Consider the following 24,102-nt stretch of genomic DNA (forward strand, 5'->3'; position numbering starts at 1 on the left):
TATATATATATATATATATATAATATATATTTTTAATTTTAAAAATGAAATATAATATGTTAAACTATTTTTTATATATTTAAAATTAGACAATTTATTTAATTTTTTTGAAAATAATTTTGATAATTTAAATTTCATTTTTAAAATATTTTTAAAAATAAATTTAATTTAATTGTTTTATATAATTTTAATTTATCCCCCAGAATTATTGGAATAATTGGAAGAATGTTTGTAATATTGAAAGAAATAATGACCTCAACAATCTTATGAACCCTAACAACCCTATCAATCCTATGATATCAACAACCCTATGAACAATCCTTAACAACCCTACTTCTTGATTAACTTATTAAAACGAAACTTATTCGAGATTTAAGGAGTCTCTCTCTAATATATTTTAATCATTGTCCTAATTACATTCCCTAATCGCGTGCCCTAACCGCGTACCCTAACCGCGTACCCTAGCTGCGTGCTCTTCAGGCCAGTTAAACCTACCTTTTGTCCTGGCCATTATCTCGCTCGATCTCTAATCAGAGATCGAAAAAGGAGATAAACACTCCTTCTTTTGCCGGCTGATTACCAGCAAATGAGCGTAAATATTTCACGCTCATCGTAACAATTGTAAAATCGAACGATTGTTCGTTATATATTTGAATATAACTTTATTTTAACTAAAATAAAGCCAAATTACTATAAATTTTTATATATTATATTAGACTGCTAACACGACCATATCTCATGATAAAACAAGGATAACCGTTTATAACTGGGCAGAATTTATGTCGGGTATCACAGAATTTAACATAACTTCAACTGTTAGCAATTTAATATAATATATAGAGAATTCTTATAATATAAAAGTCTCTGTGCAGATTATCAATCAAAATTGATTGATATTATAATAATATATATAATTAGTAAATATTTATAGTAATATATAATTTATAATAAAATATAAAATTAAAGTGTGTATAACATTTATCATATTATAATTTATTTAATTAATGAATCATTTGGCTTTATCTTAAGTTAAAGTAAAGTTTAAAAATAATATCTACAAACAAATTTTACGATGGATGAGCTACGATGAATAAGAAATTAGAAGATAAGTACTCATTATAAGAATAAAGTAGCATTAAAAATTAATAAAATTGATAAAAATATTAATGTGTGTTCTTTATTTAATAAATTAGACAAAATCTTTATAAAAATAATCTTTTCTTGATTTTCTTTTTTTAATTAATATTTAAATATATTTTTGCAATAAATGCAAAGCATTTCGAAAGAATTTATAAAATATTTATTTAATTCAATCTATCTTAACTCATCCATTTTAAAGCAACGGATTTACCTACAATCTACAATCTACAATCTACATCTATATCTACATCTACATCTACATCTACAATCTCTACGAATCCGTTACTTTAAAGTAAAAAGTTTTTGTTCACTCACCGGCACTGATGCGCAACAGCGGAGTTGTTATCGAAGCTCGTTGTCTGTAACATACAAATATAAAATTCATTTATAACAATACTCAAAATCGATATTTAAAAAAAATATTATTATGCGGAATTTCATATCCGGTGTAAAATAATAAGCAGTTGTAAACATGTATGGAAAAATTTTAAATTCTGAATAAATTCTGAAACCATCTTTTAAATACATATATAGAAATTTTTATATAATTTTTATAAAAATCTTTCTAATTTTTCTTTAATTCATTTAAATAATAAAACCGTATTATTGTGTGTATGATTTTTAACAGTAGATATATAAATAATAAATATTCACCATCAGGTTGTTCCGCTGGTGCAGGATGCCTCTCCTAGGCCTGCTCCTCCTCTCAGATCATCAGGATTGTTGCATCATCAGGGTTCTCGCATCGATCTATAACAAACAAAAGAAGATTCTAATGTAGTAGCGTTCAAAATAATTAATATTTCAAAAATTATTGTATACATTGAATTTTGTATTTCGATGCATATAATAATAGTAGATTAATACAATAATTCTATAAATTTTAAAGAACATTACTAATAATTCTCTTATAACTTTATAAAAGCTTACACCTTTACAAGATTATAGCTTTCATTTAAAAATCTTTTTCTAATTCTCTCTTATTTAAATATAAATAAAAATATCAAATTAATTGTTACGATTAATTGTTTAATTGTTTAATTTAAATTATACTAAATATATTTAATATTTAATATATAATTACAAATAAATAAATTGCTTACCAGAAGGTTGCTTTGCCGGAGCCCGATGCCTCTCCTAGGCCTCCTCCTCCTCTCAGTTTTAGACGCGCGATACTTAACGACACTCCCGCACTCACGAGCGATATTTTTATATCGCTATTTTCGTTATTTTACGCGCGATACTGAACGGCATTCCCGCACTATTTCGATGCGATTGAAAATTGTATATTTGATCGCGCGATTATATTTGAAGCGCTTGCCGTCCGCGGCACGTTGACGGCACCGACGACGCGAAAGGGTACTTAGCTTCCTATTCAGGCACCTTAAGATTTATCATAAATTGAAAAATTTAAGATCAACCTCAAGGCACCATCCAAGTACTAAGCCCTCCCACCGCGACAAGGTGTACCCCATGGGAGGGTTATATTATATATAATTTTATATATAATATAATAAATAATTTGAAATTTATTTTATAATATAGTACATAAATTTAAATTCACATCTATTATATAAAGCAATGTTCAAAATAATCGATTTTAAATCTAATTATTGTGCGCAATTAATTTTTACATTTTTACTTTTAAATAGATACATTTTAATATTATAAATTGCATAATTACATAATTACAAAATAATTTATATTTCTTAGATATAAACTTTTAAAACAATTTCTATTTTTTTATATATAAAATATTTAAATAAATATTTTATACATTAATGTGAAATGTTTTATAAAATATAAGAAGTATCTGAAAATATTAATTAATAAAAATTTTATAAATGTTTTAATTATTTTAAAATAAAATGGAATATTTTTTATAAATATATGTATTATATATCTTACAATTTAAAATCACTTCTAAATCACAATCAAAGAAATAAAACGAAATGAGAAATATGTATATTTTAAATATATATACTATTGATAAATAATTTATATATTGTTGCGCTCGCGGAACGATATATATCGAATGCGCGCGACACAACCGATTGGCACACGATGACGCTCGCGCGTAAATAATAATGCGGTTTAAGGTACACAAGAATTTTAATAAATCACGAGTAATATATAACGCGCTACTGTTTACGTTGCCAAGGCCGAGCATGATATTAATAATTCGTAGTCGAAATATTTTACGTGCTATTGTATTTTATATCGATTGTATTTTATATCGATTGTATATTTTATATCGATTATGTATTCATAAAAATTAATTACTCGTTAATCATATTATTATATGAAATAATTATTCGATAATGATCGCCATCGCGTTTAGAAAATGAATTTAACAAAACGTCTGGCGCTATTACATTTTTGTTCGAGAGTCGCCGTGCGAATGATAATAGAATCGAGAGCCGGGATACAGTAGCGCGTTTTTGTTTACGTCGCCAAGGTTGTACACATTGTATTATTAATAATTCGTAGTCATGAAATATTTTACGTGCTATGATTGTATTTGATATCGATTGTATATTTTATATCGATTATATATTCATAAAAATTAATTACTCGTTAATCATATTATTATATGAAATAATTATTCGATAATGATCGCGATCGCGTTTAGAAAATAAATTTAACAAAACGTCTCGCTCTTACATTTTTGTTCGAGAGTCGCCGTGCGAATGATAATAGAATCGAGAGCTGAGATACAGTAGCGCGTTTTTGTTTACGTCGCCAAGGTTGAACACATTGTATTATTAATAATTCGTAGTCATGAAATATTTTACGTGCTATGATTGTATTTTATATTGTATATTATATTATATTTTATATCGATTATATTATTAATGCAAATTAATTATTCATTAATCACATATTATATAAATTTAATGAAGCTTCGATACCTGAATGTACTCCTTTTCTGTTGTTCATTCTTTTAGGGCAGTGATAAAATACTCACTCGCGAAAACGATATTTAATTATGTTCGGACATGTACTAGTCAACAATCAATCAGAATATGATAATCGCACGATGCTTTGAATGACACTCTCGACAAACATGAGACTGATACTTTATTCTATTATAACTTTATTGTAGTAAAAAAATATAAGTTGCACGAGATAGTTAGTGAGAAATCAAATATTAATTATTTATAACAATGTCTCATAATAATCATTTATAATAACCGTAAGAAATGATGGAAAGAATGCGATATATGCGAAGCGACTTCTGCCGCATCTCCTTCGAATTGTATCGTGCGAATGACAACAAAAATGTTCCCGTATAAACATTGTGTGTGAAGGCCGAACAGTTAATTTATTCGTTATCGATGAATATTTAACATAAAATAAATAGTATCGACAAGTGCCCATAAGCTTGTTACCCAAAATTTTCTCAACTAGAGATTGGACTTTATTCTTGGCTTAAAGTTTATGACACTTCGGAGAAAATAATTGAGAAAATAAGTATTTTTTTAAAAGGATAAAAATTGAAATTAAACCATAATTTAGTCCATCTAGAGATTCGCATATCCGTAATCTATGTGTCATAAACTTTATTTTAAAATTAAGCTGTCTCGAGTTGGCAAAATTTGGCACAACAATTGTTATGTTAAATATTATGTTAAATATTCTATTCTTTGAATTTCTAGAATTATTAATAAACGATATTGATGACGACATTTCAATACTTATAAATTATTTGATTTCACAATTCACATTTCATCTATGCGGATCGTTTTCATTCGGAAATGTTCGATAAACTTGATTTAAATCGATGATAAATTTAAATCGCGAGATATAATCGAATTCAAGTATCATTAAAATGATCAGCTATAAAGATCGCACAAGGAGAAGATAATTTATAATTCCTTTTATTTATCTCTTAAAATCTTGTTGGAATATATATGTTTATGTAAAATCACGCACTTCGTTCTTCGCGTTTTATTCAAGTCGAAGTAACCGTGAGGAATGATCGAAAAATAATGCGATATACGGAGCGGCTCTGTCCCCCCCACTCGAGTCTCATCGCGCGAGGGACGCAAAGGTAACCGTGTAAACATTGCCCTACGTCACATAGAATGAAGGCCACGTAATAGTAATTCGTCGTTGACGAAATATTTCATAAAATAACATAAAATAAATTTTGTTAAATATTCTATTTCTTGAAATTCTCAAATTAATTATTAATAAACATTATTAATGTATTGCGATATTTCATTACTTGTGAATTATTTGATTCCGCGCTTCATATTTTATCTGTGAGAATCATTTTTAATCTGAAAATGTTTGAGAATTGCATTTAAATCAACGACAAATTTAAAATATAAAATATAATAGAGTTCAAGTGTCGTTATAAAAATAATTATTGGCTCAAAGGAAAATTGCAAGAAAAAGTTAATTTATAATTTTTATCATGTATCTTTTAAAATTCGACTGAAAAAAATTGATGAAATTGATCGAATTATTGTTCGTTTATAACAAGTTAACAATTTATAACAATTAATATATAAATAATAATATTCACCATCAGGTTGTTCCGCTAGTGCAGGATGCCTCTCCTAGGCCTGCTCCTCCTTTCAGATCATCAGGGTTGTTGCATCGATCTATAACATATACAAAAGAAGATTCCAATGTAGCAGCGTTCAAAATAATTAATATTTCAAAAATTATTATATAAAATTATATAATTATTGAATTTTACATTCGATGCATATAATAATAGCAGATTAATAAAATAGTTCTATAAATTTTAAAAAACAATACTAATAATTCTCTTATAACTTTATAAAAGTTTACATCTTTATAAGATTATAGCTTTAATTTAAAAATCTTTTTCTTTAATTATCTCTTATTTAAATACAAATAAAAAAAATATAAATAAAGCATCAAATTAATTGTTGCGATTAATTGTTTAATTTAAATTATAACAAATATATTTAATATTTAATATATAATTACAAATAAATAAATTGCTTACCAGAAAGTTGCTCTGTCGGAGCCCGATGCCTCTACCAGGCCTCCTCCTCCTCCTCTCATGTTGTTGGCGCGCGATACTGAACGACACTCCCGCACTCGCAAGCGATATTTTTATATCGCTATTTTCGTTATTTTACGCGCGATACTGAACGGCACTCCCGCACTATTTCGATGCGATTAAAAATTTTATATTTGATCGCGCGATGTATATACTTAATATGTATGACAAACCGAGAATATTACAACGCGAAAATGCGACGCGTTGACGAAGCGCTTACCGTCCGCGGCACGTTGACGGCATCGACGACGCGAAAGGGTACTTAGCTTCCTATTCAGGCCCCTTAAGATTTATCATAAATTGAAAAATTTAAGATAAACCTCAAGGTCCATCCAAGTACTAAGCCCTCCCACCGCGACAAGGTGTACCCCATGGGAGGGTTATATTATATTATATATAATTTTATATATAATATAATATATAATTAATTTTGTAATATACTATATCAATTTTAATTCGCAAATATAAACGATAAATAAAAATATAAAAGATAAGAGAAAATCTATTATATAAAGACGCGTGTCCGCACAGCTTGACAGCTGAGCTCAGACTCTCTGAGAGTCGTTGTTTAACAACATCTTGACAATGCGCGCAGAAATGATCTTCCGTCGACAAACTTCCTGCCGAAAGAATTTAATAGGTGGCGAATACATCTAGGGGGATGGGACGAGGGGGACGTAACAATATAATAAATAATGAATATGATAAATAATTAAAATATTAATGACTTACTCGTATCTTATTGATCCATTCATTTCCAAGACCTTCTTTTTTTCTTTTGTTTCACTATTTCCTCGTAGCACTCCAATCCTCGTTACACTCATTTGAATTCCTCGTTGCACTTACACTCATTCACGAAAAGTTCCTCGTTGGACTTGCAATTGTGTTTAGAGAAAGAATTTGATAATATATGAAACGTCTCACATCACTACTTCACTGCTCAAGAGCCACTGAGCGAATGATCATAAGTCAGAAACATTTCCGCGGCACTGTTTATATCGCCAAGATTGACTATGTAAAGGAAGAATTTAATAATGTCTCACATCTCTCACGTCACTACTCAAAGTCACTGTGCGAATGATAATAAAGCCGTGTAACATATCAGCAATAGCGCGTTACTGTTTATCATGGTCGAACACGATGTTATTGATAATTCTCTCGTTACCGAAATATTTTCTGTAATATAAAATATTCGTGCTCGGAATATCGAATTATAGAAGTAATTTATTAATTAAGATTAATGGATTATTTATTAAACTATTCATCATGAAGTCTTTCGTTATACTAATTATTTGCATTTATAATTCAATTGTTTTATTTCGTATTCCTTCATAATCCAAATAATATTTAGATTATCAAGTAAAATGATAAAGTAACACGGATAAAATATCATATATTTGACTTTAAGTATTAAAATAATAATTACTGCCCATATAGATCGCAACAATCGAAATGATTATTTGATATTTAGGATCACTTAATCGATTCTCAATTAAATTGTATACATCATAAAATAGGCATTTTGAGATTTATCGTCGCGACGTAATTTTACGTATTATTTAATATACAGGGTGTCCGTCAATTTTCGATTATACTTAACGAAATAAAGAAGTAGATTGGCTCAAATTAAGAAGGAATGACCTGTATTGTTTTTGAAATGAAAAGATGAATCGGAATGCATTCGTTCGATTAATTCGTTAAATATATATACATATAAATATTTATTTTATATTCCAATTCATCTTTTCATTCGAATAGTGAATTAAATATTTATATATACCAAACGAAAAGATGAATCGAACGATTGCATTCGGCTTGCCATTTTATTCGCCGCGTTACAGTGAATATCGCGCGAGAGAGGCAGGCAACATGGGCGGCGTCGTGCACGATTTCGACTGTCCGAGCGCAGTCAAAAAACGGCCAATTTATATCTCGACTTCCGGACACGATAGCGATTTCATTCTTTTTGCATAAAATTCTACACCATTTCGCGGCACTACCGTTTAAATCTCGTCCCGATCGCTCGAGGAGCGGCTGACTTACAGTGAATATCCGAAATCTGCTTCTTGGTCTCACACTTAAGTGTAATATTTATATATATCGAATAAAAAAGCGAGTCGGAATGCAATCAGTTGAATAGTGAATTAAATATTTATATATACCAAACGAAAAGATTAATCGGAATGCATTCGTTCGATTAATTCGTTAAATATATATATATATATATATATATATATATATATATATATTTAAGGAATTAATCGAACGAATTAATTACTGTGAAATAAATTGCGAAATATAGCATGATAATATCTGCATGTCGCGATTGTGAAACGATTTATATAATTTTATATATTATTGTCTAATATTTTCTAACGCGCTATATTAATGTTATGTTGAAAATGTATTAAGAGATATGAAACGTTCGTGTTTATTGCATGGATTATGATAAGTAATTTAAGGAAATATACTAATAAGAAATATACTAATAAATATACTAAAAGAAAAAAAAAGTTTTTTTGTGTTTCAGTTACTGCGCTTTACTGCCTCTTACTTGCCAATTTTTTAATTAATTTTTTATTATTGTTATTATTGTTATTCGAACTAATTTATTATTGTTATTATTATTTGAGCTAATTTTTTTATTTTAATTTTAATATTTATATGATATATATTTATTTAATTTAATATTTATTTAATATATACATTTAATATATTTAATATTAGCATTTAATATTTAGAAATAAACTTGAATATTTTTTGTATTAAATTTTTTTAAATAATAAATCATGAAAAACTATTACGTAATAATGACAATGGCAATGATGATGGATGATGTATGATTAAAATATCGGGTATCATAATATATTAATAGCAGAGAGAGAGAGAGAGACCATACAAAATTTATTTATATTAGAAATTTATTTAATATACATAGCATTTTATCTTACAATACTCGTGTTATCGACATTTAATGCACACAGCACGGAACACAACCAGAAATAGTGCACATGTTACTCCTTGAGAATATTTATGAATTTGGCTTCGTAGTTCATGTCCAAGTTTTTATATCCATAGATGGCACATCGCTTTCAGGAATTATCTAACCTAAAAACGGACCAGTCTCTCATCTTTCTCTCTAGCACCTCTATGGTGTAAATTTGCACGTGTTTTGATAAACGTGATAATTATAATATTACTTTGTGTTGTTAGATTGCAGTGAAATAAAATGCAACACGACGATGTAAATAAAATTCTAAATCGAATCTTTTTTCTTGTATATATCTGTAACATTATATGATTATCATAAAAACATTTATCTTAATCTTGCAGGTTGTATGGAGTGTCATCAATAAGTCATTTTGTTCTTTTAAAGTAAAGTAAGTATATTTTAAATAAAATTTATATAATATAAAATTGTACGAAACTTAAAGTTGTCATAATTATAATATTTCTTTTACAGTTCAAAGACACAGAGGTTTTGCAGAAATGAGTACAATCTTACAGGTTTATGCAGTAGAGCTGCATGCCCTCTTGCAAACAGTCAGTATGCTACAATTAGAGAAGAAAAGGGTATTATTTATCTCTACATGAGGACAGCGGAGAGGTAAATTGTATATATTTAAATCTTTCATACTTATATTTATATAATATTGACATTCTTCTTGATAAGTCATATGAATTATTTGGTGACAAGAATTATAAATTATTGAAGTGCTATCAAAAGATTTATATTTTATTTCAACATGAATAGAACTGCAATACTGTTTACGCTTGTATATATATATATTTTTATATATGTAAATATTTTTTTTATTAGGATACATACACCTAAAAATAGCTGGGAAAAAGTTAAGCTATCTAGGAATTTTGAGAAGGCAATACAACAAATTAATGAGAATCTACTCTATTGGCCTGGTTTCATAAAGGCAAAATGTAAGCAAAGATTTCTCAAGATCACGCAATATATCATTCGTATGAGAAAATTCAGGTTAAGACGGCAGAAGAAGATTGTACCACTTCAGAGAAAGATTGAAAGGAGAGAAAGACGTAGGGAAGAAAAAGCTCTAATTGCTGCAAGACTAGAAAATGCAATCGAGAAGCAACTTATGGACAGACTGAAGAAGGGAGTGGTAACATTATATTTTATATTTATTGTTATAAGAAATTAATTATATTTCGGAAATATAATTTTTTTGGTCTTTTAGTACGAGGGTATTTACAATTTTCCACAACAAGTGTTTGATAAAGCAGTAGAATCTGTTGAAGTTGAAGGAGAAAGTGAAGCAGAAAATGAACAGGACGAAGAACAGGAGCGAGAGCTTGAAAAGGAGGTGGAAATGGAATTAGAAGCAGATGAGAGGGAACTCGAGCAAGATGGTCTGCAATATATTGAAGCTGATAGTGATGATGATGAAGAATTTTCTATGGTATATAATTTCTATATATGATTTCTATGGTATATAATAAAATGATTATTTATTTTAATATAAATAACTCTTTTACACATATTTTTTTGTGTAGGATGAAGATAGTGATTCTGGACAGAAAGAAGAAGTTGAATTATCGGACAGTTTTGAATCTGCAGCCAGTGATATTGAAGTAAGAACTTTCTATCTGAAAATAAGCTTTCTTTTGCTATATCTCGATATAAATTGTTTATATCTCACTAGGATTTATTCCAACCATCTACAAGCAAGAAAACAAAAGAGCCGAAGGTTGTGAAAAAAGGAAAGGTACAGAAAAAATCGCGACCAAGAGTAGAAATCGAGTACGAAATAGAAGAAAACAATCAACAAAAAAACCGAGCATAGCACAATTGTGTAAATATCATAATTATGTCTTTATAATAAAATTATCCAAACATTTATATCTATAATATTTTAATGGAACAATGTAATAATTACTGTTATGATACGCAAATCCAGATACTTGGATCATCAGGATTTTGACGAAAGTCAATTTTCTTGCGCGTATACTTAAATAATATTAGAAAGAGAGGAATATTGTAATATATTTACATATATATATTTGTACGCTCGCGCGTGTCTGTTATGTGCCATATGTGCGTTCAAAAATTCCGCTCGTAATGCGAGCGTACGAAAGCGCCAAACGGAAGAAGCTGGAAAACTGACGTAATCCCAGATGGTACATACATGCGTATCTCGGAGAAGAATCGAGACATTTGTGTAGCAGACGATACGATTAATCGTGACGTGAGAAACAAAAGGGTAAATTGCGCGCGGTCGTTTATCGCGGCCAATCATCCGAAACGAGGATCGCTGTCGTTCCTCGCGAACTTGTGCCCGTCACAGTTATCGTTCCTAATCGAAATTGCGATCGTGATTCATTAGCGGGGCGTTAGTCTGCAGTGTCTCGACATTGCGCATCCGTCAAGATTGTCACGCTCGTTGACATTTCGCTTTCCGCCGTTCACCGATATCGGCCCTTTATCGGATAAAAAAGGAAAACGCGAAAGTTAAAAACATGGTGCATCGTTCGCAGTAAAATGTGGAACCGCGGACTTTTCATCCGTCGATTTCATCCCTTCGCTTGCTATTTATGGAGCAAGTAGGTTATTTGAAAAACATTCCATCACAAGAATGAAAATAATATCAGAATGTCGTATCAATGAAAAATATGGAATTAACGTCTCGTATCAATATATGTGTGTGTGCTATTATTAATATGTTAGTATATATATATGTATATTTTATATATATATATATATATATATATATATATATATGTATATATGACGCGCGTGTTATATGTAACGTAATCAAATTCTGCGAATTTTTGATGAGATGTTGGAAAATGATGCATACTCTCGGCGCGTATCTAATGAGAAAAGTGTATGATTTGCCTTGATTTTCGCATCTTTAAATCCCACGTTCTTATTAAGCAATTAAGGTGATAAGGTAGAGGCGGGGTACATAGTCATCAATTCACTCAATGCATTCATTGAACGGATTTATGTTTAATAAGTTCCACAATGCTCTTCCGTTTTTGTTTTTCTATAGAACATATCGTTTCCTTCGCAATTAGATCTCGCATTTTCGCGAATACAAAGTGTTAAATTTTTCGGAAACGAGCTCCTTAATCATACATAATATCATTAATGAGATGAAATCTGATAAACTGTGGAATGAAGCAATTTGTGATTTCTTTTCGTAGGATTATTATGGACGTAAAGTAATATCAAGGATGGAATAAGTTGAAAGCTGGAGAGCATCATGTATCTACGCCGCACAATTGTCTAACTGGGCTTGGCTCTGAGTTACATGTCGTTTCTTTGCGCACAAATGCCAAGATGTTAGACAACACTGCTAATATGGAACTGAATAATGTGGGAAGCAACAGAAGTTCTATATATCTGGCACTATCATTTCGAAAATTATGTCTGGTAACAGTTGGCTTACCACTTGTATCATTGTTGTTTTGTTTCGTTACGGCATATATATTCCAACAGGATGACATTCACGAAACTCATTGTAGGGTAAGTGCAAAATTTTGTATCACATATGATAATAAATAAACAATATGTGTTGATTAAATTATATTTATTTTTTTATTAAAGGTCTATAATATTCTTCCATCAATCTCAGCCATTACTGGAGTATCTCCTCAGAGGTATCTATGGCGTATCAGCATAGCATTACACATTGGACCTAGACTGATTATTGCCAGTGTTTATCATTCATATTATTATAACATACTTAAGAACATTGAAGATGTGCCTCTAAAAATTATGGGAAGTAGGCTCCTAAATTTATGCTATTGGCTAAATATTGCCGAGGTAGCAGCTTTGTGTGGTGTAACATACATTTCTAACAGGGAAAATTATTGTAAGTAATTTATATAAAATTTCATATATCTACGTGTGCTACTAATACAATCAAAATATTAAACATAATAGACTTGCTTAACTAAAATAAGATAAAAATATTACAGCGGTACACGAAAAAATTTTCATAGTGTTCATGATTAGTTCGCTCACATACATGCTGATTGCCGTAAGATTGGGTCGCCTAGTAACTCCAAATGCACAAAGCCTTCAGTACAAACAGATGCTTTTTATGACAAGTCTCGTCAGTACAATTGGTCTTATTATCTTCTTCTTGAAACATCGGCTGCTGTGTCACGATTTGGGTAAGAAATAAAATCATAAATATTACATTTATATTAGTTTAACAAAAGTAGAAAAAATAAAAACAACTTAATATTTATTATTTTGGGCAGCATTTAGTTGGTTCTCGCTATGTGAGTATGTGATAGCTTTTGCAAATATGGGATTTCACATCACTGTTGTTTTGGATTTTCCAAAAGATCAACTGGTCGTAGGTCACGATTTACCTGCCGCGAAAATAGATTAACCTTTTAAGATAATTCGTCATTCTCATTGTCATATTAAAGTGCCTATTGCCTCTGCATGGAAGTGCTATAAATCATGGTTCTCAAGAGGTAAACATTTGGCACAATTCACAATACATAGAATCATGATTATCTCAGTTTTATGATATTTTATAAAATTACAATGTGTTCTATTGTTGAGATTAATGTAATTTGCTTCTCATGATCTTTAAAAAAGCAAAATACTTTACACATATGTAAGACAATATAAATGTAGAAATAAATATACAATATAATACATATATATATATATATATATATATATATATATATATATGCATTATATTGTATATTTATTTTTACATTTATATTGTCCTACAAAATTGATTATAATATTCAATTTTAGTACTTTTATGAACGTAAGGAGATATCTAATTTGTGAAAAAAAATGAAATAGAAAATCTAGCGCTTCCAAAGTGTGGCACTGGTTACTTTTAAAACGATAAATATGTAACGGCCTTTTAATATCAGTTAGCAATATAGTACATTAACAGTAAACATTAGTTTAAAAAGTATCCTACATACAAACAACATTTAATGTTAGTGTAAATTGTATATTTTTACCGCATCGTATAAGGTTACTTTAAAAATTTACTTTTGAATCTTTTTTATAGACTTTTACAAGGTGAGATTTCTAGTCAAACATTAATTCTAGTCGCGATACATTTCATTCGCTTTACGCTATTCTTATTTATCATGTCATAAGTTGAGATTGTATAATGCAAAGTTATATGAAATGGATTTGAGATCTAATTATGATTATATATGTATAGAATTTTGTGAATTATTTCAAAGATGTACAATTGTATCTTGTTGGCAAACACGATAGAAATTTTACATTTATTCACCTTGTAAGAGATTAATCTTGTATAGATGTTGAGTAGTAAAATCAGCTAATATTCAGGAGCTATTCTGTTTAGTATTATTGTACTGCAAACGTAGGATAATCACTCCTATGTTTGTATGTAGTATACGATAGTCCCGATAGTATAGCAATTATCCAGACACTAATAATTAAAGCAGTCGCAATTGTATTAAAGTATTTAAACGGGGATTACATTTGGACCAGCTTTTTCAAGAGATATGATCTAAATTTCTCACGCAAAGTTTATAAGATAAATGTTAAAAACAAAAGTTTCTATGAAATTTTATGATTAAAACCCCCGTACATTTTTTGTTTAAATAAATGTATACGGTTTTTGAACAAAATTTAAAATTTAAGCTTTAACAATTTTTAATCGTTGGAAATGATTTATGAATATTGTTGAATAGCTTGATTAAATATTGAATCTTTGATGATTTGTTATTTCAAAATCCATTATCATTTTGAATAACGGATATTTGAAATAAATTTTATCAAGTAATTTTCGACAAAACAAGACATCTAGCAAGACATTACAAAGAAACTCGAGTAAAATTTGTTATTCAAAAGTATTATTAGAAATTATGTAGAGTAGAACTTTCATAAAGTAATTTCCGGAAATCTTGTCTATGTCCCTCAGTCAAAAAAATTGCACTAAATGTCGAAGTAAAATTTCATATATGTGAGAATAGGATCGCGGAATTTAAAAAGAGAACAGCCAAGTCTATAATATTGAAAGAATTTGCGCGAAATATCTCTTGATATTTGTACTCATAAGCAAAGTAGTGTTTATTACATGTGTATTTATAATAAGCAAATTATACATTATGATATCTTTTAGAATTTCGTTATAAAGGCCGAGTAGTTTCAATGTGACTCTAGATAGCACTCGCAATTTAATGGTTTCATCATCATCATCATTTTTGCACATTTTTACACACGAACGTTATAGCATATTTTGATATGATAAATTTTCGTTGAGATTCCTCTTATATAATTGATAAAAGGAAAAATGGAAAAATGAACACTATTCTTCGCTAGATACACGATATATTTATCATAAATAATCACGTGGAGATGAGCTTTAAATAGTCTTGTAATTATTACAATGGAGTAGCGCTTTTTCTTGTTTTTCTGCATACATGAATACGAATGTGAATACGATGTTTAATCACCCGAGCGTAACATCTTGACGGTTCCTATTATACGTGAAATTTTATATCATTATCACGATATAAAAATGAGTACATTCATAATCTTATTTGACATATTGATACCGTTATCGGATGCTAATCTGTGCCAAGTGATGCACTAAAGATATATCGTCGAATTTTACGAAAGCGTTGCGCACATAAATAATCTTCCAAGTTCTTTAATGAATCACTTGTATTTTACGTTTCGTTGAGCAATCACTTACGATCACTGCTCTTTACAAATACTTGCAACAATAATTGAGAATCTTTTCTACATTATATCTTTTATTCCGGTAAAGAAATAAGAATCGCGGAATCGATCAATATGGATTGGATTGATTAAAGTGGAACATATTCATCCTAATAGATCGCAGCTTACGTTAACATTCTCGGAGTATATACGTATATATGTACATGTGAGTATATATATGTATACACACACACACACACACACACACACACACACACACCAGAGATCGCCAAGCAAATTTTTAAAATTAATTTTCACTTCTGAATTATCTAATTAAAGTTGCGATGTGAGCCATTTATTTTTGAAACTTTATGTTCTCAAATAATTCTATAATTAGGCACTAACTTTTGCACAAGAAATTCTCTTTGAATTTTTAAGATAATTGAAAAAATATGTGATTTCTGATGTATCTTTTAATGCATATGTTGGTTAATGGGTACCGAATACGCGAGTCAGAAGTTATATTGAAAATGTCTCATATATATCCATCTAAGTAGAAATTAATAGCATATAAAAAGTCTGTTTTATAGAAATATAGCGTTAGCTTGCAGAAATAAGTTCTATATATAATAATATTAAACGAAGAATTTTGGTAATCAAGTTTATCTTGTGCTAATCTTTTTTGTTTGTGTATAAGTCACGTATTAATAAAAGATGAAAAGGCTACAATCCCACCGATGTTAATTTTGCAAGCATTGAAATTGCAAAATAATGCTTCCAAAGAGAGCTGTGTGCTAAACATTTATTTAGCAACAATGATTTTTTGTGATTACGCTCGATAAATTGCACATGCGGCAATTTATCTATATTCATAAATTTATTGTTAAGATATCAGCATACTCAGAATGATTTGAAAAACCTAACGAGGAACAAATTTAAGCGTTAAAAGGTGTGAAGCATATTATTTGTACTGTGTTATCTTTTTTCTGAAAATATATTTTTATTCTTTATACACATGATAGAATCTTCTTAGGATGAAAGTTCTGAAAACACATATGTAAAAATTTCGTCATATGAATTTTTACACATTGGCGATAATGACTAAACATATCTATCAAGAATTTCTATCATATTCGAAGCTCTCTGTCTCTATCTCTGTCTCTCTCTCTCTCTCTCCCTCTTCCTCTCTCTCCCTCTTCCTTTCTCTCTCCCTCTTCCTTTCTCTCCCTCCCTCTGTCTCTTCCCTTTCTCTTTCTCTCTCTCTCCTTTTGCTGTAAATAATGCTAGCATGATGTACAATTATATCTTGTATAAATGATGGATAGGATATCAACAGTACGTTAAACAAATGGCATGACAACTTTTCGTTCATTAGTATGGCAATTTAAATACAGATTTAAAGCAAAAAATGTTTACATAAATATTCACTATCGAGTCGCATCTATTTTTCTGCGACCCGTATTTTTCGAAATCATTTTGCTACTGAAACATTTTTTCTAATTTACATGATATATATACAGGGTTACCAAAAGTGTGGAAACCCCTAAATATCTCGGAAAATATACGTTACAGAAAAGTTTCCAACAAAAGTTGTAGGGTTTAAGAAATCTATATACTGATTCTATCAGTTTGACCTTGGATGGCGTCGTCAGGTCAGGTCAAGGTCACATTACTTTTTTAAATGACACCCCCTACATTTGATTGCATATTCTTATAGCTTAATTCAAGAGCTTTCCAAAACACTATAATAATGTTCATTTTTATTAAGTACTTTGCGAGTTATGAGGGTTGAATAATTTCTTAATTTACATAAACCATAAATATCTAGTAAACCATTCATTTTTCGATTATCTTACCTTCATACTTTTATGTACAAAATAATGAAAGGAATCAATTGGTGTAAAGAAAACATACAGTTTTTTAAGAAAAAATAGGAATTTAATTGCAAATTACATATTTTTTCTTAGAAACAACTATGTGTTTTCTTTACACCATTGATTCCTCTCATTAATTGTACATAAAAGTATGAAGGTAAGATAATCGAAAAATAATGGTTTACTAGATATTTTATGGTTTATGTAAAATTAAGAAATTATTTCAACCCTCATAACTCGAAAGTACTTAATAAAAATGAACATTATTATAGTGTTTTGGAAAGCTCTGAATTAAGCTATAAGAATATGCAATCAAATGTAGGGGTGTCATTTAAAAAGTCAATGTGACTTGACCTGACCTTGACGACGCCATCCAAGGTAAACTGATAGAATCAGTATATAGATCTTCTTAAACCCTACAACTTTTGTTGGAAACACTTTTCTGTAAAACGTATATTTTCCGAGATATTTAGGGGTTTCCAACTTTTGGTAGACCCTGTATATATATATATATATTATATATATATATATTATATATATCGAAATTATGTCAAAGTGCTACGATCTCACTGGAAAAATTAGTCGATGTATTATTTTGGGTAATTGACAATTCTGTGATAATAAGCGAAAACAACTTTGCTATATTCCACTTTACACTCACATGCAAGTTTTATTTCTTCTTAAAATAATATTTTCATATATGTATGTTTATGTGTCACTTTTATTCAAGTTTAATAATACATTTATAGTTTTATGATTGGCCAAAGTCATTCCATTTTTCAAGGAATAATTATGATTGACCAGTTTTAGAACTACTGGATGTTATTAAACTAGTTATTAACCCGATTAGGAATGATGTGTGATGTTGCTATCGCCTTATTTTTCTCTTCAGATTATTCAAAATATATTGTATTTTATTTATATTTTATGCATGCCAACAATTTTGATTGTATATTATCACAGAATTCATTTTCCCGAAGTATCTACTCTCATATTTAACGACGAATCGAGTAGTGAATTTGTATCTTTACGTATTATAACTTATATTATTGAAGTAGACGATTAACTAATCAAATGCAGTAAATATCTAGTAAGAGAATAATAAATCTAGTTAATTAATATTATAATCTAGTCTTAATCTAATCTCTGATTTTGTGAAATCTTATCAGAAAACTATATTGAATTTGCGTCACATTATACAACTTATTAAATTTTTTCACACGCGTATATATGTATGTTATATTCTACGGCAAATTTTGAAACAAATCTTGAAAAATTTCGCACTGTGGGAGGCAAACTTACATCCGACGTCTCTGATAGCTCTTTTATCTCTATCACAATCTTATGTATCATAAATCATTGGGAGAATTAATCGAGCCTCAAATCCAACCGAAATTTGCAGCATTGCCGAAGGTAATTGAACTCTGTTGACCTTAATGTAAGAGAATAAACTGGAGCGATTAAATGGCTATCGTGCGACATGAATGAGAATTCTTTCGCCGTTCTCTTGTATAACCAAATCTATCTATAAGTAATTAATAAGTCATTTCCTTCGGCTGTATCTAAACTTGGACGAAAGCTCGAGCATTCTGTTCATGCGATTCATTCACTGATTTTACATCACTGTACGAAATAGCTATATTTTCCTACACAATACGGACATCATACTATGTAATAATATTCACTCCGATGCTCTGTATTTCCGACGAATACACGACCGCTGTAATATAGTGTATATTTCTTGTAATCGGTTCATAGGGTCAGTGCCCTATACTGTGATTAAAAGTGTTTCTGTGTATGTGATGACTTGTAACGGGTTACAACACTGATTTCGATCAGAACAAGAATGATTTCTATTTGTATCGCGAACGATTGTCAAGTAAATATTACCGTACACAACCAACAATGTGTTTTTATTAATCTGATTAAATAATCTGCAATAATCTATTCTTTCAGGAACTATAAAACAAAACTGAAATATATATATATATATATATATATATATATATATATATTTATTAATACATAATTTTGATTAGAGTTCAAATATTTAAGTATCAATCATTCAAGCGTATCATACATCATTAAACAATCTGTAATATATTTATTCATAAACGCAATGCCAAATCAATAGTTATAATAATGTATATTTTTTTTACTTATCGAACATTGTTCTTCAAAAATCTATGCTTTATTCTTTATTTTACAAAATTATTGTAGTAATATTTTGTCATATTTAATATCTCTAATATCCATAATTAACTATTAATAAGATATAAAACAAACATCAAATCTGTGAACGTTTCTCTCATTTAATCGAAGTACGAGTAACGGAGAGTTTAGATCCGATTCTCTTTCGTGATTGTGTAGAGGATGATAGACTTCCATTTCTTTGCGAGAGATTCGCTAAATCCTTTGTGAATAATAGAGAATCATGTAACTGCACGCGTCTATTTTCTGCTCGCGAATCTGTAAGTACATTTTTCTTTTATAAACATATTTTTATACATTAATCGAAAAGTTCAATCGAACTAAATAGGAAGATTTTCAAGCATTTGATGTCACTGAATGGAACAGATTCTGTATTTACCTAAAAACTCATTTATCAATGTCAAGTTTTTACGTTACATTTTTCAAGACTTTTTGATACGCAATGCATAAATGTGATATTCGAACACATTTGTACGAAATGAAAATATTTTAAAAATACATGATTCAGTAACGTGTATGCTTGTTATTATTTTTTATAAGCAATTTTTTTACAATTTTTCTCGGACATAAATTTTTTACTGATTTATAGTATTAAAATTACTTTGTACAAAACATGATTGGACATTATTTTTTGATATTTTAGCTATTTATCATTTAGAAGTCATCGACTCTCTTTGACATTGAAATAAATATATAATAATATTTTTATTAATTTTAACATTTATCATCGAGAACTTCTATATTTTTATACATTTCGCTGATTAAAAGATAATTAAAATATTAATAGAAAAAAGTTTGATGAAGTATGATTTAGAAATAAAAATTTATTAAAGCCAATATATATGCATATTAGATCTATCTCTCTATTAACGTACCATTCTTCTCAGATAGATTACCGTCTCTTGTTCCAGACATTTTCAATCCCGAAATGTTTGCGTTCCCTTTGATCATATCATCGTTTCTCCGAATTTTTTTTCCTACGCATCTCTTTTCCAAAATTTTAACTTTTGTAGAGATCGCTGACGACGTTTCCGCGCATCGTTTGCATCGCCATACGAATCTAGGATCGTAAACGTCAATATCGATGACCGGAGGTTGATGGCACAGCGGATGATAAGCCTCTTGACACTCTTGACACTCCAGTAAAATCAAAGCTCCCAATTTTGCGCCATTGCAAATCTTGGATTTTGCACACCGTACACAGATATACACAATTCGTTGTAAATCAACGTGCGTTAGGTCGTGCAATGACAATCGCAACAACCAATTATTTTATTTCGTGTAAGTTACAAGTTATAAACTAGATCGCGAAAGTTTAATTGAGGAAAAAACCTTGCATAGGGTTCCATCGACGGATCCTTCGTCGGAATCGAGATCCTGGGGACGTTCTGATCGTCGCAGGAATCCTCGTAATTGAACACTTTTATGTCAGTTGTTTGATAGTTCATCATGTTCTCCGTTGTGTCAGGTTCCAGAAGAGAGATGACTTCTGGATCGTCCCAAGTTTCATTTTTTACCGTTTTGACGCATCGTCCTTGGACGTAGTCGCGTTTCTTCGAGATTCTCGAAGCATTGTCAGTATTTTGCAAAAATCTTCTCGGCATTCTAGCAGCCAAAGTTTTACCGGGGCCGTATTTCTTTTCGATACAAGCGTCCAGCATTCGACGAAGCTTTTCGCCACTATTTTCATCGGTCGAATGCAATAATGCTAATGCGTTAAACAAATCCTCGTTGGCATCCGACATGTTTTTCTCGATATGCATTTCTTGAATCTAGATGTTTCGCATTGTACGAATGTCAATGTTTGAGATATTGATCGGAATATTCTCGATATTAATTGTATTCTGAATCGCTGTTATATATGTGTGTTAAAAAATATATAAATATAGTTTGTCAAAAAAAAACACACGTAAAATCATGACGAGAATTCAGAAAAGCAATAAACTTTGAAGGGAAGAGAGCAAATTACGCTTTATTATTTTGAATTCTTTTGAAATATAATTTTTTTCATCCCAGGGAAAGATTTCGCTCCGGCATAATAACTGAAGGTTAAAAGACCTTTATCGAATGTCTCGAACTTGACATTGTTAACTCACGTACGGACGATGTATTCCCGACAAATTAAGGACCGGGCACGAAGGAGTATAAGTGGTCCTACGGACTGGTAACAATCTTGGGAATTGTGCGGACCAGGACGTTCTATGGATTTAGATATGCGAATAGTATCCCGAGACGGACGTTCGTCGTGAAATGTGCCGAAGGAAGGTGGCCGGCATTTATCGGGCTCGATCATCGACTCGCCGCTTGTATATCGACGGAATCGCATCGATGACGCATCATTGTTCTCGTGACTGTTTGCTAATAGAATCCAACGCTTATGGTCGTCGTTCTCCCGGGGATCGGATACTGGACATTGAATATTCAATAAACAATGTTACCGGAGAGTATTGACGTGAACGCGCGATCATCACATACGGTCCGTCTTGTAAATCCTTTCAAAAAGATCTGATACAAATTTTGCGTTACACATAATCTTTAAATAGACTTACGAAAAATTTTAATTAGAAATTACATCAAAGCTTGGTATGGAAAAACCTATTAAAAAATATAACTCGTAAAATGTTTAAAAAAATACATATCTTTATAATACATGTACTTTTTAGTGGTGGTGTACGACTTTGTTTTAAATATATTTACAATTTTTTTTATATTGCATTGTTATATTTTATATTACATTGTTATTATAAATATATAAACAAAAAATATTTATTTAATAGCTAATAATTACAAATATCTATAAACCGAAGGATTTTTTAAATTTGATAATCGAATAAATCTCGAATAGTTTCAAAATGAATTTTTTTAATGGATGCCAGTTTTCCCGGCATCCATGTTCGTAAGATACGAATCTCTCCCGCCCTTCTTTTCTTCAGCATCAGCTTTTTCTTATACTCGCGGCTTGCGTGACGCGCTTTTTCAAGGGCTCTATTAATAAGCTCGTACGTTCTTCCTCGCGCTTTTTCGGAGACGGCGACGCGGGGGGATAAGAGCGAGCGGAAAAGCATCCAATTATCATGCCCGATGCCGGGGCTTCTCACCCTGCACAAGCTCGGTACCAGAATCGACTGGAATCCGGTCGGGAAGCCGGGCCCGGTAGACGTCGAACGAGTGGGATTATTCCGCGTCCGGGTTCTGGGCCGGGGGCCGGGCGGGGCAGGCCGAGGGAACAATGTCGGAAACGACGGGGACGGTATGCCGAGATATGCAGGATATCGCGCAGAACTGCGATCCTTCGAAGTCTGAGCGAGAGAGCTATGAGGATACAGCAGTGGCGCAAGTATAGTGAACCAGATATGTACGCTCCGCAGCTGAGAGAGAGAGAGAGAGAGAGAGAGAAAGAGAGAGAGAGAGAGGAAAGAGAGAATACATCTCTCTAAGTGTATTAACTCTCCGAAGCGAGAAGAGAGACAGAGAAAGAGGGAGGGAGGGAAGAGAGAGAGAGAGAGAGAGATTCGCTCGCCGCGCGAGCACTGCCTAAATATGTAATAATATCTACGGGAGATACCGGCATTCCCCGACCTCGAGAAGAATTCGATCAAAATGTGTCGCGATACTCTCCCGGTATGCCAGGTGAGGTACGCGTTCACCTTCCCATCTCCTCTCCTTCCTCCTTCAGCAGCTTCCTACCGTTTCTCACCCCTTTCGACCCTTTCGCACCCTTTCGCACCCGCCCTGCTCCGTCGCATCTCCCCCGCGTCTTCTTCCGTCGTTGCTTTGTCCTCGTTTACACAGGATCGGATACAATAAGCACGTCGCACGCATCCCTGCTCGTGCAAACTTGCTCAAGTCTGTTCAATCCCTATGTGAAATCTCAATCGAAGAAGCGTAGAGTGAAATCTTAGAGACTTCCCTACGATTTTTTTTTCATGTATCAATTTTTCTTCTTAAGTAGGTTCAATATTTTTTCAAATAAAGATTTGATTAGGCGATTAGATTATAGATTACGTTATTATTTTTTGCAATTTTTGAATCCTAAAATTTTGACTCTTTGAAATTATTAATTTATTCTCAAATTGTTCTACAATTTTTCCCAACAAATTTTTTCTCTGTATTTACTATCTAGATTTCTATGGAGAATTGTATTAAAAATTAAAAAATTTCTTTAAAAAATCCGT

General features: G+C 30.8%; 2 protein-coding genes and 1 long non-coding RNA gene across 5 annotated transcripts; 2 read left to right on the forward strand and 1 right to left on the reverse strand.

The window, feature by feature from the left end:
• Nucleotides 1–1,445: 1,445 nt before the first annotated feature.
• Nucleotides 1,446–2,287, reverse strand: LOC112639126. The gene is made up of 3 exons (XR_003123308.1): nucleotides 2,244–2,287; nucleotides 1,795–1,890; nucleotides 1,446–1,499 (listed from the first exon to the last, which is right to left on the reverse strand). It is a non-coding gene; the product is annotated as an uncharacterized LOC112639126 (long non-coding RNA).
• A 7,027-nt stretch (nucleotides 2,288–9,314) lies between these two features.
• LOC112639127 (protein MAK16 homolog B-like) lies at nucleotides 9,315–11,049 on the forward strand. Its single transcript, XM_025412091.1, has 7 exons — nucleotides 9,315–9,428; nucleotides 9,518–9,564; nucleotides 9,648–9,791; nucleotides 10,005–10,317; nucleotides 10,393–10,614; nucleotides 10,709–10,786; nucleotides 10,858–11,049. Exons 1-7 carry the CDS (start codon nucleotides 9,414–9,416, stop codon nucleotides 10,996–10,998), a joined length of 960 nt encoding a protein of 319 aa, XP_025267876.1. The 5' UTR covers nucleotides 9,315–9,413; the 3' UTR covers nucleotides 10,999–11,049.
• A 262-nt stretch (nucleotides 11,050–11,311) lies between these two features.
• LOC105257294 (post-GPI attachment to proteins factor 2-like) lies at nucleotides 11,312–13,803 on the forward strand. Of its 3 annotated transcripts, none has more exons than XM_011267831.3 (5): nucleotides 11,312–11,415; nucleotides 12,362–12,683; nucleotides 12,765–13,032; nucleotides 13,139–13,336; nucleotides 13,427–13,803. In XM_011267831.3, the coding sequence occupies exons 2-5, from the start codon at nucleotides 12,498–12,500 to the stop codon at nucleotides 13,558–13,560; spliced, it is 786 nt and encodes a 261-aa protein (XP_011266133.1). In that variant the 5' UTR covers nucleotides 11,312–11,415; nucleotides 12,362–12,497; the 3' UTR covers nucleotides 13,561–13,803. The 3 variants fall into 3 exon arrangements, with proteins under 3 accessions (XP_011266133.1, XP_011266132.1, XP_025267877.1); XM_011267830.3 differs by having other exon boundaries at nucleotides 11,319–11,755; XM_025412092.1 differs by lacking the exon at nucleotides 11,312–11,415 and adding an exon at nucleotides 12,087–12,105.
• Nucleotides 13,804–24,102: the final 10,299 nt, after the last annotated feature.

The sequence above is a fragment of the Camponotus floridanus genome, unplaced genomic scaffold (assembly GCF_003227725.1).
Source record: "Camponotus floridanus strain SB8 unplaced genomic scaffold, Cflo_v7.5 scaffold470, whole genome shotgun sequence".
Lineage (NCBI taxonomy): Eukaryota > Metazoa > Arthropoda > Insecta > Hymenoptera > Formicidae > Camponotus > Camponotus floridanus.

Excerpts from the sequence above, each read along its gene's own strand:
- LOC112639127 (XM_025412091.1), top strand. Across the intron at positions 10,615-10,708 it reads ATGATGAAGAATTTTCTATG|GATGAAGATAGTGATTCTGG; the intron begins GTATATAATTTC and ends TTTTTTGTGTAG. Across the intron at positions 10,787-10,857 it reads CTGCAGCCAGTGATATTGAA|GATTTATTCCAACCATCTAC; the intron begins GTAAGAACTTTC and ends ATATCTCACTAG.
- LOC105257294 (XM_011267831.3), top strand. The coding sequence starts at position 12,498 with ATGTTAGACAACACTGCTAATATGGAACTGAATAATGTGGGAAGCAAC. Across the intron at positions 12,684-12,764 it reads TTCACGAAACTCATTGTAGG|GTCTATAATATTCTTCCATC; the intron begins GTAAGTGCAAAA and ends TTTTTATTAAAG. Across the intron at positions 13,337-13,426 it reads GCTGCTGTGTCACGATTTGG|CATTTAGTTGGTTCTCGCTA; the intron begins GTAAGAAATAAA and ends TATTTTGGGCAG.